A 13,935-nucleotide genomic window follows, 5' to 3' on the forward strand; every position below is an offset into this window, starting at 1 on the left:
AACAGGAACAACACAATGATGCCCTTTATCCCCACTCCTGTTTAACATTGTGCTGGAAGCCCTAGCTAGAGCAATCAGGCAAGAAAAAGAAATAAATGGCATCCAAATTGATAAAGAAGAAATAAAACTATCCCTATTTGTGGATGATATTATACTATACATAGAGAACCCAAAGGACTCCACAAGAAAACTACTGGAACTAATAGAAAGATGCAGAGTAGCAGGATACAAGATAAACATACAAAAATCCATTGGATTCCTATACACCAATAAAGAGAACTACAAAAAGGAAATTAGGAAAGCAATTTTAATAGCCCCTAAAAACATAAAATACTTAGGAATAAATCTAACCAGGGACATAAAGGACCTATTTAAAGAAAACTACAAAATACTACTGCAAGACACCAAACGAAGCCTGCACAAATGGAAAAACATACCATGCTCATGGATAGTTAGACTCAACATTGTGAAAATGTCAATTCTACCCAAAGCGTTCTATAACTACAATGCAATCTCAGTTCAAACACCAACAGCATTCTTTAATGAGATAGAAAAACTAATTATTAACTATATGGAAAGGAAAGAGGCCCCAGATAAGTAAAGCACCACTGAAGAAAAAGAATAAAGTAGGAGGACTTGCCATACCTGACCTCAGAACCTACTATACAGCTATGGTATTCAAAACAGCTGGTGTTGGTACAAGGACAGGCACAATGACCAATGGAACAGAAGCAAGAACACAGATGTAAATCCATCCACCTATGGTCACCTGGTCTTCGACAAAGGCCCAAAGTCCATTAAATGGGAAAAAAAAGTCTTTTTAACAAATGGTGCTGGCAAAACTGGATGTCTGTCTGTAAAAAAATGAGACAGGATCCATACCTCACACTAATACAAAAACTAATTGAAAATGGGTCACAGACCTAAATATAAAAATAAAATCTATAAAGATCATAGAAGGAAAAATAGGTTCAATGCTAGAAGCCCTAATACACGGCATAAATAGGATACAAACCATAACTAACAATACACAAACACCAGAAGATAAGCTAGATAACTGCGATCTTCTAAAAATTAAGCACTTATGCTCATCAGGATACTTCACCAAAAGAGTAAAAAGAGTGCCTACAGACTGGGAAAAAAATTTTAGATTTGACAAATCTGACAAAGGTCTAATCTCTAAAATCTATAGGAACATTCAACATCTCTACAAGAAAAAGACAAATAATCCAGTTAAAACATGGGCAAAGGATATGAACAGACCCTTCACCAAAGAAGACATTCAGGCAGCTAACAGACATGAGGAAATGTTGGCAATCACTAGCCATTAGAGAAATGCAAATCAAAACCACAATTAGATACCATCTCACCCCAACATTACTGGCACAAATTAAAAAAACAGACCACAACAAATGTTGGAGAGGCTCTGGAGTGCTTGGAACTCTTCTGCCCTGCTGATGGGTATGTAAAATGGTACGACCATTTTGAAGATGATACAGCACTTCCTTAAAAAGCTAGCAATAGAAATACCATATGATCCAGCAATCCCACTCCTAGGAATATATCCTAGAGAAATAAGATCCTTCACGCAAAATAGGCATATGCACACCCATGTTTATTGCAGCATTATTCACAATAGCAGAAAAATGGAAACAACCTATGTGCGCATCAACAGATGAATAAACAAACTATGATGCAGACATGCAGTGGGATACTATGCAACAATAAAGAACAATGATGAATTTGCAAAACATCTCACAACATGGATGAATCTGGAGGGCATTATGCTGAGTGAAATAAGTCAATCACAAAAGGACAAATACCATATGAGACCATTATTATAAAAATTCATGAAAAAGTTTACACACAGAAAGAAACAATCTTTGATGGGTTCTAGGAAGGGGAGGAATGGGGAGGGAAAATCACTAAATAGACAATAGATAAATGTAACTTTTATGAAGGGTAAGACAGTACACAATACTGGGGAAGTTAACACAACTTGACCAAGGCGAAGTCATAGAAGTTTCATAGACATATCCAGTTTCCCTAAGGGACTGAATTACTGGGCTGAGGGCTGGGTACCATGGTCTTGGGGGACATCTAGCTCAATTGGCATAACATAGTTTATAAAGAAAATGTTCTAAATCCTGCCACGAGCATTTATTAAGCACCTACTGTGTGCCACATTGGAGCCCTGGTGGCGCAGTGGTTAAGAACTTGGATACTAATCAAAAGGTTGGCAGTTCGAATCCACCAGCTGCTTCTTGGAAGCCCTATGGGGCAGTTTTACTTTGTCCTGTAGGGTCACTATGAGTCAGGACCGATTTGACGGCACCTAACAACAACAATCTGAATGGAACTAAAGCTAAGATAAGAAAGTTTATAATTACAAGTATAAGGTAGTTGGTAATTATAATAAATTATTATAAAAAGGAACAGACTAAGAACAAATCTTGGTAAATACTTACAATAATAATATGTAGAAACAGCATATGTTACCGAGAAGGCTGTCATAAACTTATGAGGGGATCTATAAAAGTATAGTGTCATGGAAACTAGAGGATAGAGAATGATTTGCTGTAATGACTTTCCCCATCTCCTCTGCTTAATCCAAATCATATCCATTCTTTAATGCCTGCTTAATTCCCATTTAACAAGCCCTCCTGGCATAGTGGTTAAAGCGCTTGGCAGCTAACTGAAAGTTTGGCGGTTCGAACCCGCCAGCCACTCCATGGGAGAAATATGTGAGTCTGCTTCCTTAAAGATTATAGCCTTGGAAACCCTATGGGGCAATTCTTCTCTGTCCTGCATGGTCACTATGAGTCGGAGTCGACTTGACAGCAGCAGCTGGTAATTCCCATTTCCACGACACTTAATTAGCTGCTTTTTAATGTTCTTTTGGTTATGATCTATTTTCAGAACAATTGTCTTTGCTTAGCTAAGTTTGCAGCTTCTGGAAAATGAGAACTAGGTAGCATACATCTCTGCATTTCCAAAATATCTAACACAGAGCTAGGCATGTATTCGGAGACAGATTTATTTAACAATAAATGACTTTATAAATAATGTGGGCATTTCCCAGAAAATTAGGGCCCAAAGCTACAATGGCAGCCTACTAAGGGTGTTTTGCAATGAAGTGCATGAATACTAATAGTGTAGGATCCTCTGCCATACCTAAAACTGTAGGGCAGATTTGAGAGATCCCAAGAACATGCTGAATCTAAAAAGTTTTCCTAATACCAACAGCCATCTCGTGGAGATTACTTTATGCCTTAATTGGTTTTTAAGTTTGCATATTAAGACTATCTTTTGGCCATCATTTTCTTATCATTACATGGTATCTTGGCTACAGGATTTCACACATAATGTATGCAACACACGTGCACACATACAAACATGCACGCATGCATGCACACTTGCTTCCCAGTAACCACTCTGGTCCAGACTCTTTGATGGATAATCATTGACCTCTGTGCTACATAAAATAGGCTTAGATAAATACATGTATGTTGACTTCAAAGAATAAGTAATTGGTAGTTAGATGAGAGGATAGGTAGAAAAGGCAGTGGGTGAGTAGGTAGGTGGAGGTTTCGGAATGCATGATCAGATTGGTAAGTAGGTAAAATGCCAAGGGAAAGCTAAGGAATAAATAATGAGATACTAGTGTAAACTACAATTAATTCCATTATTTATTTTAATGGTAGCTAACAGTTTGGAGTGGGGGCAGTGAGGGTTCAGTGGTAGAATTCTCATCTTCCATGTGGGATACCTGGGTTCAATTCCTGGCCAGTGCACCTCAAGTACAACTACCACCAGTCAGTGGAAGCTTGTGTGTTGCTATGATGCTGAGCAAGTTTCAGTGGAGCTTCAAGACTAAGACTAGGAAGAAAGGTCTGGCAGTCTCCTTCCAAAAATTAGCTAGCAAAAAACCTATGGTACAACAGTCCCATCTGATTGTTCATGGGCTCACCATGAGTTGGGAGCTGACTCAATGGCAGCTAACAACAACAGTAACAGTTTGGAGAATCAAAAAGAGTAAATCATCCTCAAGTTTCTTTCATTTTGATTTAGCAATGCACCATATAATCTTTTAACAACAGCAGCAGTTTAACCATTCTAATAGTTTTGCCTAAGCTTATATTAAATTAGGAGTCAGAATCAACTGGACAGCAATTGGTTTGGATTTTTTTATATTAAAATTAATGTACAATTTTGATATTGTATATTAGAGCAGATGGTCACAGTGGTTTAAATGGTTGTCAGAAGATTAAAAAAATTTGGTAATTCCCACATATACAATTGAGATTAAACACTGTAATTATATTTATTTTTCTTTGTAGTTGATTGCTAATTACCCATGGACATGTTCATATTCAAGAATTTTTTGTGGGTACCTATATGTTTAAATCATTAGACTTAATATAGTAATTTTTTTCTTTGAAAAATGTATTCTTTGAGTCTTAGCAAAGTGTAAACACTTCTTCAGCCTCTGTCCCCCTTTTCAGTCCCCCCAATTCAGTGGTTTCTCCAGGGCGTCTCTTGGATCCCTCTTCTCTGGACCAGGATCCCCTACTCCATGCCCTTTCCTAAGCCCTTGCATGGCCCCTGTCTCTTGGTCCCTTCTCCAGCACATCTGCGTTCCTGAGCCCTGCATCCCATCAGAGCCTGGTTGCACTAACCCAATTCGGAAAAGCAGCCGCTCACTGTGTGCCGAGTGTGGCAGCCACTCAACCACTCAGCCTACTTGTCGAGGTTCACTGCCCTCCAATGGCTTGTCCCCGTGTCTGCAAGGGACTCCGTGCCCCTCCCTCCCTCTTCCCTTCCTCCTCCCTCTGCCCCTTTCTTTCTGGGTCCAAACAAGTGTATATACTTAGCCTGTACTTACCAAAGCTATATGGGACCATGGACATATATGCAGTTGAATGTTACTGGAACAGACTTTAGGCGGTGCATGACTGTACTTGACAATTATTGCTCTAAAACTAGAAGATCACCTCAGTAGTATACAAGTTTATCTTTAAATTTATAAATTATTCACATTTAAGCCATGAAAATTATTATTATGAAGGAATGATGGATGGTTATCAATGCTTTTGATAACCAATAGTTCTTCAACTGTTTATTATTAGTTCTTTCATTGACTATTTAAAAAAGTCCTATTCGTTTTTAGTAACGTTATGGTACTTAAAACTTAATATATTAATTAAAGTTAAATTAATTCAGGTAAATTTGAGCTTTGTTATCCCAAATTAAATACTTTTTACAGAGGGGTGTGTGTATGAGTGTGAGTATGAACAAAAAGCATCCTAGACATACTTCTTGAGGCACTAGGAAATAAAAGATAAATAAAATACTGTCTCTATCCTGAAAGATCTCACTATAAAGCCAGAAAGATTAATAAATAGCATTGCTATAAGCAAAGTACTAATATCCATTTTTTAAAAAATTGATTTTTCTTGCCTTGACTGGCCAGGAGCTAATCTATCTTTCCTCATGTCCTCTGATGGGGGGTGGGGGAGCCTCTGATGTGAGTCAAGTGGCAACAAAAGAAAATTTAACAGTTTCCACTGCCGCCTTTCAAGATACACACAATGATAGAGGGAGAAAGCTACCTGCAATGAGCCGTGTAGCCCAGCTGACAGAATTAGAAATCTGGGACTTAAGGATGCAGAGAGAATTTGCTTTAGCAGGAATATAGGTGTTAGGTGTGAGGACGTTCTTATAAGTATTTTTAAGTAGACATAGCTTCTATGAAAGAGCATCTTCATAGTCTCAAGTCCTAATGAAAAGTAATTAAGACCATTTACTAAATAGACAATAGGTAAGTAGTAACTTTGGTGAAGGGTAAGACAGTACACAATACTGGGGAAGCCAGCACAACTTGACAAGGAAAGGTCATGGAAGCTCCATAGACACATCCAACTCCCTGAGGGACTGAATTGCTGGGCGGAGAGCTGTGGGAACCATGGTCTCGGGGAACATCTAGTTCAATTGGCATAACGCAGTTTATAAAGAAAATACTCTACATTCTACCTTAGTGAGTAGCATCTGGGGTCTTAAAAGCATGTGAGCAGCCATCTAAGATACTCCACTGGTCTCAGCACTTCGGGAGCAAGGAAGAATGAAGAAAACAAGATACTAGGGAAAGATAAGTCCAAAGGACTAATGGACCACAACTACTACAGTACAACTAGTTGGTGCTCAGCTACCACCACTGTCTGCTCTGACAGGGGTCACAATAGAGGGTCCCGGACAGAGCTGGAGAAAAATATAGAACAAAATTCTAATTCACAAAAGAAGACCAGACTTACTGGCCTGACAGAGACTGGAGAAACCCCTTGAGAGTATGGCCCCCAGACATCCTTTAAGCTCGGTAATGAAGTCACTCCTGAGGTTCACCCTTCAGCCAAAGATTAGACAGCCCCATAAAACACAATGAGACTAATGAGGCACAACAGTCCAGGGACAAGGAGTAGAAGGCAGGAGGGGACAGGAAAGCTGATAATGGGGAACCCAAGGTCAAGGGACAGTGTTGACATGCCATGGGGTTGTTAACCATCGTCATAAAACAATATGTGTACTAACTGTTCAATGAGAAACTATTTGTTCTGTAAACCTTCATCTAAAGTACAATAAATAAATAGCAGCCATCTAAGATACATCTACTAGTCCCATCTAAAATACTGTACTGGTCCTATCCCAGCTGGAGCAAAGGAGAATGAAGAAGACCAAAGACACAAGGGAAAGATTAGTCCAAAGAACTAATGGACCACAACTACCACAACCTCCACCAGACTGAGCCAGAACAACTAGATGGTGCCCAGTTACCACCACCAACTGCTCTGAAAGGGATCACAATAGAGGGTCCCAGACAGAGCTGGAGAAAATTTTAGAACAAAATTCAAATTCACCAAAAAAAAGAAAAGTAATTAAGACCATTTAAACAAACAAAAAACCCAAACTCATTGCCATCCAGCTGTTTCATACTCATAGCTACCCTGTAGAACAGAGTAGAACTGCCCCAAAGGGTTTCCAAGGCTGTAAATCTGTATGGAAGCAGACTGCCACATCTTTCTCCCTCGAGCGGCTGATGGGTTCAAACTGCCGACCTTATAGGTAGTTAATTCAGCTGTTAACTGGACTATCTAGAAAGAAGCTGTCGGCACATACATATCATCATCGCTTGCCAATTAATTCACCTATTTTTTTTTATGTTATACTAATTTCTCCTCTAATTTAATATGCACCCTCTTCCAATCCTAGTCTTTTAGTAAAATTTAAGTTTGCTGTACTACTGATTATAACCAATCGTCTAGACTCCTAGGGGCAGTGATATATTTTTTCTATTGATGTTTCTTCTCTCCTTGAACCCACCACATTGCCCAAACCTCATTTGAGAACAGTATCCATACTTAGCAAAGCTCCTTCTTATCAGTCAGCATCAATTAACCTCAGCTTCTGTCATTTTTACTGGGAATAGGACTTTAATTCTGAACCTAATAAGTGGATCTTCCTTTTTTGTTATCCATGCCAATAATTATAAAGCATTAGTGACATTACTGAGAATTCTCAAAGATTGGTTATTTTTTTCATTTTTGGTTTCCTAATCATTTCACTTAAATTTCAGTGAGGTATTTTTATGAAATTTAATACTGTTGTTTTATAGTGTGTTTTGTTACCCACTTTGAAATAAACTTTCTTATATTAGGTACACTCCCTGCAGTTACAGAGGAATGGAGGAAAGACTACCTCATGGCAGCATGTCACGACTAACGGATCACTCCAGGCACAGTAGTTCTCATCGGCTCAATGAACAGTCACGACATAGCAGCATCAGAGATCTCAGTAATAATCCCATGACTCACATCACGCATGGCACCAGCATGAATCGGGTTATTGAAGAAGATGGAACCAGTGCTTAATTTGTCCCACCTAAGGAGGAAAACGTGTGCTGTTTAAAAAGCAGATTTTATTCTTTGCCTTTGCGTGACTGATTGCTGTGACTCACTGTTACCATGCTTTCAGTCAGGTGCAGATTGTGTCCATTGGAAAGGTAAATTTTTGCTTTTTGTATTGCATCAAACTTGGAACATCAAGACATCCAACACACTAAAAATTGTATCATCACAAAAACAATTCTTTCTAGGTTACGAAGAGAGAATTATTTGTCTGGTAAGCATTTTTATAAACCCAGTTATTTTATATTTAGAAAAACCCTAAATCTGTGGTGACTGCTTTGTAGTAAATTTTCATATAATACGAACTAGTGGTGAGATGGCATTCTGGTGTTCTGTTAATAAAACAAAATTTCAGAATTGAAATTTTCTATGCAAGGTTTGTTTCTCAGATGAATAGTAGGACTTTGTAGTTCTTCCCACTAAGTGAAAAAGAACTGTATTTTTAAACTGTAGGAGGATTTGATAAATCAGCAGGAGTATTTTAGCTAATAGAATATAAGTGCAACAGAAGAATCTGATTAGTATATCGAAGGCTCCTTCAGATTTCTCTCAAAATAGTCTTCATCCAGAGATATTCAGGATTAGGATTAGCAGTGAAATAAAAGTGGAGATGGACATTATTCCCTATAATTTTGTTGTTTTTATTACTTTTGTAAATACTACTTTTATTGGCTGTGTTTTTATAATTTATCCATATGCATGACGTAAAACTTAATTTGTAGCCATCTTCTCCAGTGTAATAATATTGATTCATAAAGAACTTCATGTTTAGATCTGTTTCATGGAGGCATGTAATAAGATAAGTATCACACATTGTAAGGTTTCTTTGTGGTAACTGTAGTTACAAAATGGTGAAATATTTTCTCTGTATTCATTGTTGTATTTTTCTGCAGTGAGATGTGATCTTGCCAAAGCCACCAGACCTTGGCATCCAGGCCCCTCCTATCAGTGAGTTGATTGTCTGCACTTGCATTGCTCTAATAGGCTACTGCTGCTTTTTGCCCCACAACCTTATTTTCAGATTCTGGATCAGTCTTGTTTACAGCTGAAATATATTAACCTAAATCCAAAGCGATTATTAATTTGGGGTATTTGAAAATCATTGTAGCTAACTGCAGCATGATTAGTCCTGCTGTGAAGTATCTCTTACCCTAGAAATAATCAGCTCAAAAATGTTTGACTTTTTTTCTTGTAATGTTTAAATAATTTATAATATAAACTGTGACCTTTGTTAGGCATGTAATTGATCAGAAGGAAAAGAAAAATTTTGGATGTGTTAGTCAGAAGAGCATATTTAAACAAGTGGTCCTCAACTCTGCAGGTAAGAATCTCTTGGGGGAACTTCTGATGCTCAATACCTTCCTCTCATTCGGATTTAGTTAGTTGAGGTGAGGGCTAAACCAAAAAATTCCATTGCCATTAAGTCGATTCCGACTCATAGTAACCCTGTAGAACAGAGTAGAACTGCTGTATACAGTTTCCAAGGCTGTGAATCTTTACAGAAGTGGACTGCCACATTGTTCCCCTGCAAGCAGCTGGTGGGTTCGAACCACTGACCTTTCAGTTAACAGTGAGCACTTTAACCACTGCACCATCAGGACTCCTTGAGATGAGGCCTAGAGAATTGGTATTTTTTGAAGTACTTTCCAGGTGATTCTAATCTGCAACCAGGATTGAAAACTACTGTTTTAAATTAACTTGCCCCTGATGATGATCTGATGGCATCACAGTATACCAAGTGAAAATATAGCTGGATTCAGTGTTACACTTTTATATCATTACTTATATACACTTGTTTTCCATTTTATCATCTGTTATGAAATGCAGAATTCTAGGCCCCACTCCTAGAGATCCTTATTCAGTAGGTCAAAGGTGGTAAGATTTATGCCGGTAATTCAAGAACCACACTTTGAAAAATATCGCTCTAAACTCTCGAGAGGCCTGGATCTGTCATATCCTAGTTTTTTGACCTTTAAAAGTCAACCTCTCTGAGCTTGCTTGTTTTAAATGTAAATAGAAGATAAATACCTACCCTACATACCTCATAAGTTTGTTTTGAGGATCAAATTTTAAAAATAATATGAAAATTTCTTTGGAAACTGTAAAGCAATATGAAATATAAAGGATTAATATTATTGAGGACTTAAGAGATTTGTTTGTGGGCTTGCTGTTTAATGTGTTTAATTCCTTGTGTACTTTTCTCTCTCGCCCTTAAAAACAAAAAATAGCAAGAAATTAGGTGTTGAAAAAGAGGTTTTCATTAGGTACACAAGTCAGTTTTCGGATGTTGTTAGCTGCCATCAAGTTGGTTCCGACTTACCGTGACCCCATGTGCAGCAGAACTAAACACTGCCCAGTCCTGCACCATCCTCACAATCATTGTTATGCTTGAGCTCATTGTTGCAGCCACTGTGTCAGTCCATCTCATTGAGGGTCTTCCTCTTGTTCACTGACCTTCTACTTTACCAACATGATGTCCTTTTCCAGGGACTGGTAATATGTCCGAAGTACGTGAGATGAAGTCTCGCCATCCTTGCTTCTAAGGAGCATTCTGACTGTATTTCTTCCAAGACAGATTTGTTCATTCTTCTGGCAGTCCATGGTATATTCAATACTATAGCTTGGGTCAGGTGCACCTTGGTCTTCAAAGTGACGTCTTTGCTTTTTAACACTTTAAAGAGGTCTTTTGCAGCAGATTTGCCCAGTGCGATTCGTTGGTTTTCTGCTAGTAACACATAATTTGTTTGTATATCATGTTTTTTTCTTTCAGTGAATTGTTACTAATTCTTCATAAGATATATTTGAACATTTGACCCAAAATGTTTTTCTTTTTCCTCTCTCTTCATTGTCTTTCTTCTTGGAACTGGAATTAGTGCCCAAGTTAGTCAAGTCCTGAATTCCTTGCTAACTGACAATTAGTAAATCTTTTCTCTGCAGGCCAGACTTACAACAACGCATTTATAAATAAACCAGTAATTCATGAGGCTTTTATCTGAGACTCTCTCCTGAGAACAGCATGAGAGAACCAAAACAAACATTCAGAAACAAAAATAAGAAGTTAAGATAGAAGGTACCAGTTTGAGCTCAAAGATGTTGTCATCCGTAGCCATCTGCATTATATTGTCGACTGCCAAAATGTTAGTTGGTTTGCTTATAGAAGTGGGCCAAGTACAGACAGATAACATCTCTGTGAAAATCTTAACTTTGTGTTTCCTAATTTTTATATATTCATTTGTATCTTCTCTATTACAGTAATTGTTGGTGTGTATATAAGTGTCATATTGACCTTTCAGTTACTTTCAGTTAGTATCTTATTTTGGCCCACAAAATCTATATAATACCGTTCATCCATTGTTTTAAATAACAGCATTTAATTTGGGCCATGTTATTTATCAAACTAGTGGCCCAAATTAAGAATTTTTAAGAGAAAATTGAAGACTTTGGCAAAACAGAAATTTTAAGTTTCAGCCTGCTTAAACCACCTTGAGCAAGTCTGTTCAGTTTTCTTACCATATGTTTAATTTGTATTGTTATTGGCATATGATGTTTAGCGTTCTATTAGTTCAGTTGACAACTGAGAAAATAATAGCTCTCTCTAAAGTGTTATGTATAATCAAAAATTTTTCAAAAAGTGTTTCATTTTAGCAATATGTTTTTATTCAGTAATTAATGCAAAAGATGAAAGACAATATTAAGCCCCAAACTATAATTAGTCTTAAAGAACAATTGATGAATAATCCAACAACTAGCACAGGGCTTAATACATAGTAAGTTTTCAATAAATATTTAAATGGAAGAACAACTCACGTTACACAGCTTTTACCCTAGTAATGAGAGTTCTAAGTTCAAAGATTTGTGAAGGATCTAAATTTATGCTAAGTAAAATGAAGTCTCTGCTTTACCAGAATTACATGTGGCAGATAATAAGAAATATGTAAATTACACCAGATGAAGCTTATTTCTCTTAGAGCAACAATCCCTTATATTTAAAAACTTGTACCAACCCTTTATATATTAATTTTAGAAGGTGAATAAGTGATTTTTAGAAACAAATAATTAGGCTTCTGTTGGTCTTATGTTAAGTTAGATTTGTGTGGACCAGTTGGGTGAAAGAATATCCAAGCACACTTTTATTAGTAATGATTTTTATTCTTTCTGCTATTTCTTAGAGCAGATTTATGAAAAATCCTAAGCATCACTTCAAATTAGAAAAATCTACATTTTTCCTACCTCATTAATTTCTTTGTGATAACTGCTGGAATAACTAAAATTGTAACTATCTTAGTTTAGGCTATATCCCAGTGAAATAAAAGGAACTGCTTAAAATTTTTGATAAAATAGTGGATAATTGACTGGAGCTTGGAAAACATTAATATACCAAAATTTCACTATGATGATATTTATACTGCTTTTTAACATGCCAAAGGTATATTTACATATATCATACTTGGATAATTTACACAGTGTAGTGAGTATACTGAAAATTCCACTGGACTTGGAATTTGAAGACCCATAATTATGATGTTAACTGGACAGGTCATTTAACTTCTCTTATTCATTCTCAATTTCTTCAGCGTAAAATGAGGATAAAGTAGTATTTTTGTTCCAGCCTACCTCACTGGGCATTGTGAGGATCAAATAAGATAACGTGTTATAGAGCTCTGTAACCTATAAATTGCTCTACAGATATTTGTTTTTCTTAGAATTTTGGGGTTGTAGAAAACAAGGATATGGTCTTCAGTAGTATTTATTTTTAGTAATAACAACAAAATAGACAGACCAGATTCATGTGGTACAATCTTTAAATCAACAATCCAGTTAACCTTTAGAAATGATTGTTTTGTTTTTCAAGAGTAGCTATACCCTTAAATTGTATTTGTTGTTTGCATACTGATATGCTCTCAAATTATGTATGGTTGAGTTTGTAGGTTGCTTTCAGCAGAAATTTAGGAATCTTCATTATATTTTTTTCCTTGAGATGGAATTGTATAATTACATTAGCTTAACTTGACCGAAATTTATAAGAAAAATATAAAGAGGAGTGTAGACCCTATAACTTTTTTTTACTTTGAAGATTTTCATGTACCTCATTCTTTATGATTAAGAAAAAGTTTTTCAAAGGTGGTTGCTGTAATTTGTTGGCAAAACTTTAAATTTTAAGTCATAACACTATGGGAATTGTTTGTATATATGTATATGTAGTTTTTAAAAATCTGTGTAAAGATTTTTTTCTCCATCTTTCTCTAAACATAAACACACAAATGATAGCATTTTTATAGAACCTAGATTTATAAAAGAACTCATGATTCTTTTAAACTTCTTTTATGCCTTTTTACCACTGATTAAAATAAGAAAAAAGAAAGTCTTTACATTTAATTCAGCTACGTTTGCTAGTGGCTGCATAATTTTATATGTTATTCTTAAATCATTTTGATTTATTTTATATGAAAAATTATATAGGCATCTCTTCATAATTTAATTATTTTCCTTTCCTTTTTTATTTCAGTTATATGAGTTGTAGGAAAGGGATGGGAAAACTATGGTTTAGAGCTTTACCTTCCATCCTTTTTCTTCTAATTTAATTTTAATTCTATACTTCTTTAATAATCAAATTGATATAGGATTATGATTTTCTCTCAAGGATCCAAAGTCTTCCCGAGCCAGCCATCTTTGTAGACATTCCCATTTGGTTGATTTATAAAGATTTAATGTAATAAATTCATAATCATATTGATTTCTTATCCTGTGATCTCAAATTAATTAGAAAGGAAAATTTTGTTGCCGTAAAGAAAACAGAAAGTCTTCACTTACATTTTAGGCAAACTCCATACCAGTATAAGACTATCCTATAAGACAGAGTAGTTTAACCTATTTAAATGCATTAAAGGATAGTTTCCTTCAAATTATTATTATTATTATTTTAATTATCACTTGTCTCAGGAAATCTATTGTGTCCTTTCTTGGACATTTTCATTGG

General features: G+C 36.1%; 1 protein-coding gene across 1 annotated transcript in view; it reads left to right on the forward strand.

The window, feature by feature from the left end:
- FZD3 (frizzled class receptor 3) overlaps positions 1 to 8,872 on the forward strand; it is a 153,472-nt gene extending 144,600 nt beyond the window's left edge. Inside the window, exon 7 of the mRNA XM_004382189.2 lies at positions 7,709 to 8,872. Coding sequence (XP_004382246.1) covers positions 7,709 to 7,922 — 214 coding nt within the window. The 3' untranslated portion in view covers positions 7,923 to 8,872. The remainder of the gene's footprint in view (positions 1 to 7,708) is intronic.
- Positions 8,873 to 13,935: the final 5,063 nt, after the last annotated feature.

The sequence above is a fragment of the Trichechus manatus genome, unplaced genomic scaffold, assembly GCF_000243295.1.
Source record: "Trichechus manatus latirostris isolate Lorelei unplaced genomic scaffold, TriManLat1.0 scaffold00091, whole genome shotgun sequence".
Lineage (NCBI taxonomy): Eukaryota > Metazoa > Chordata > Mammalia > Sirenia > Trichechidae > Trichechus > Trichechus manatus.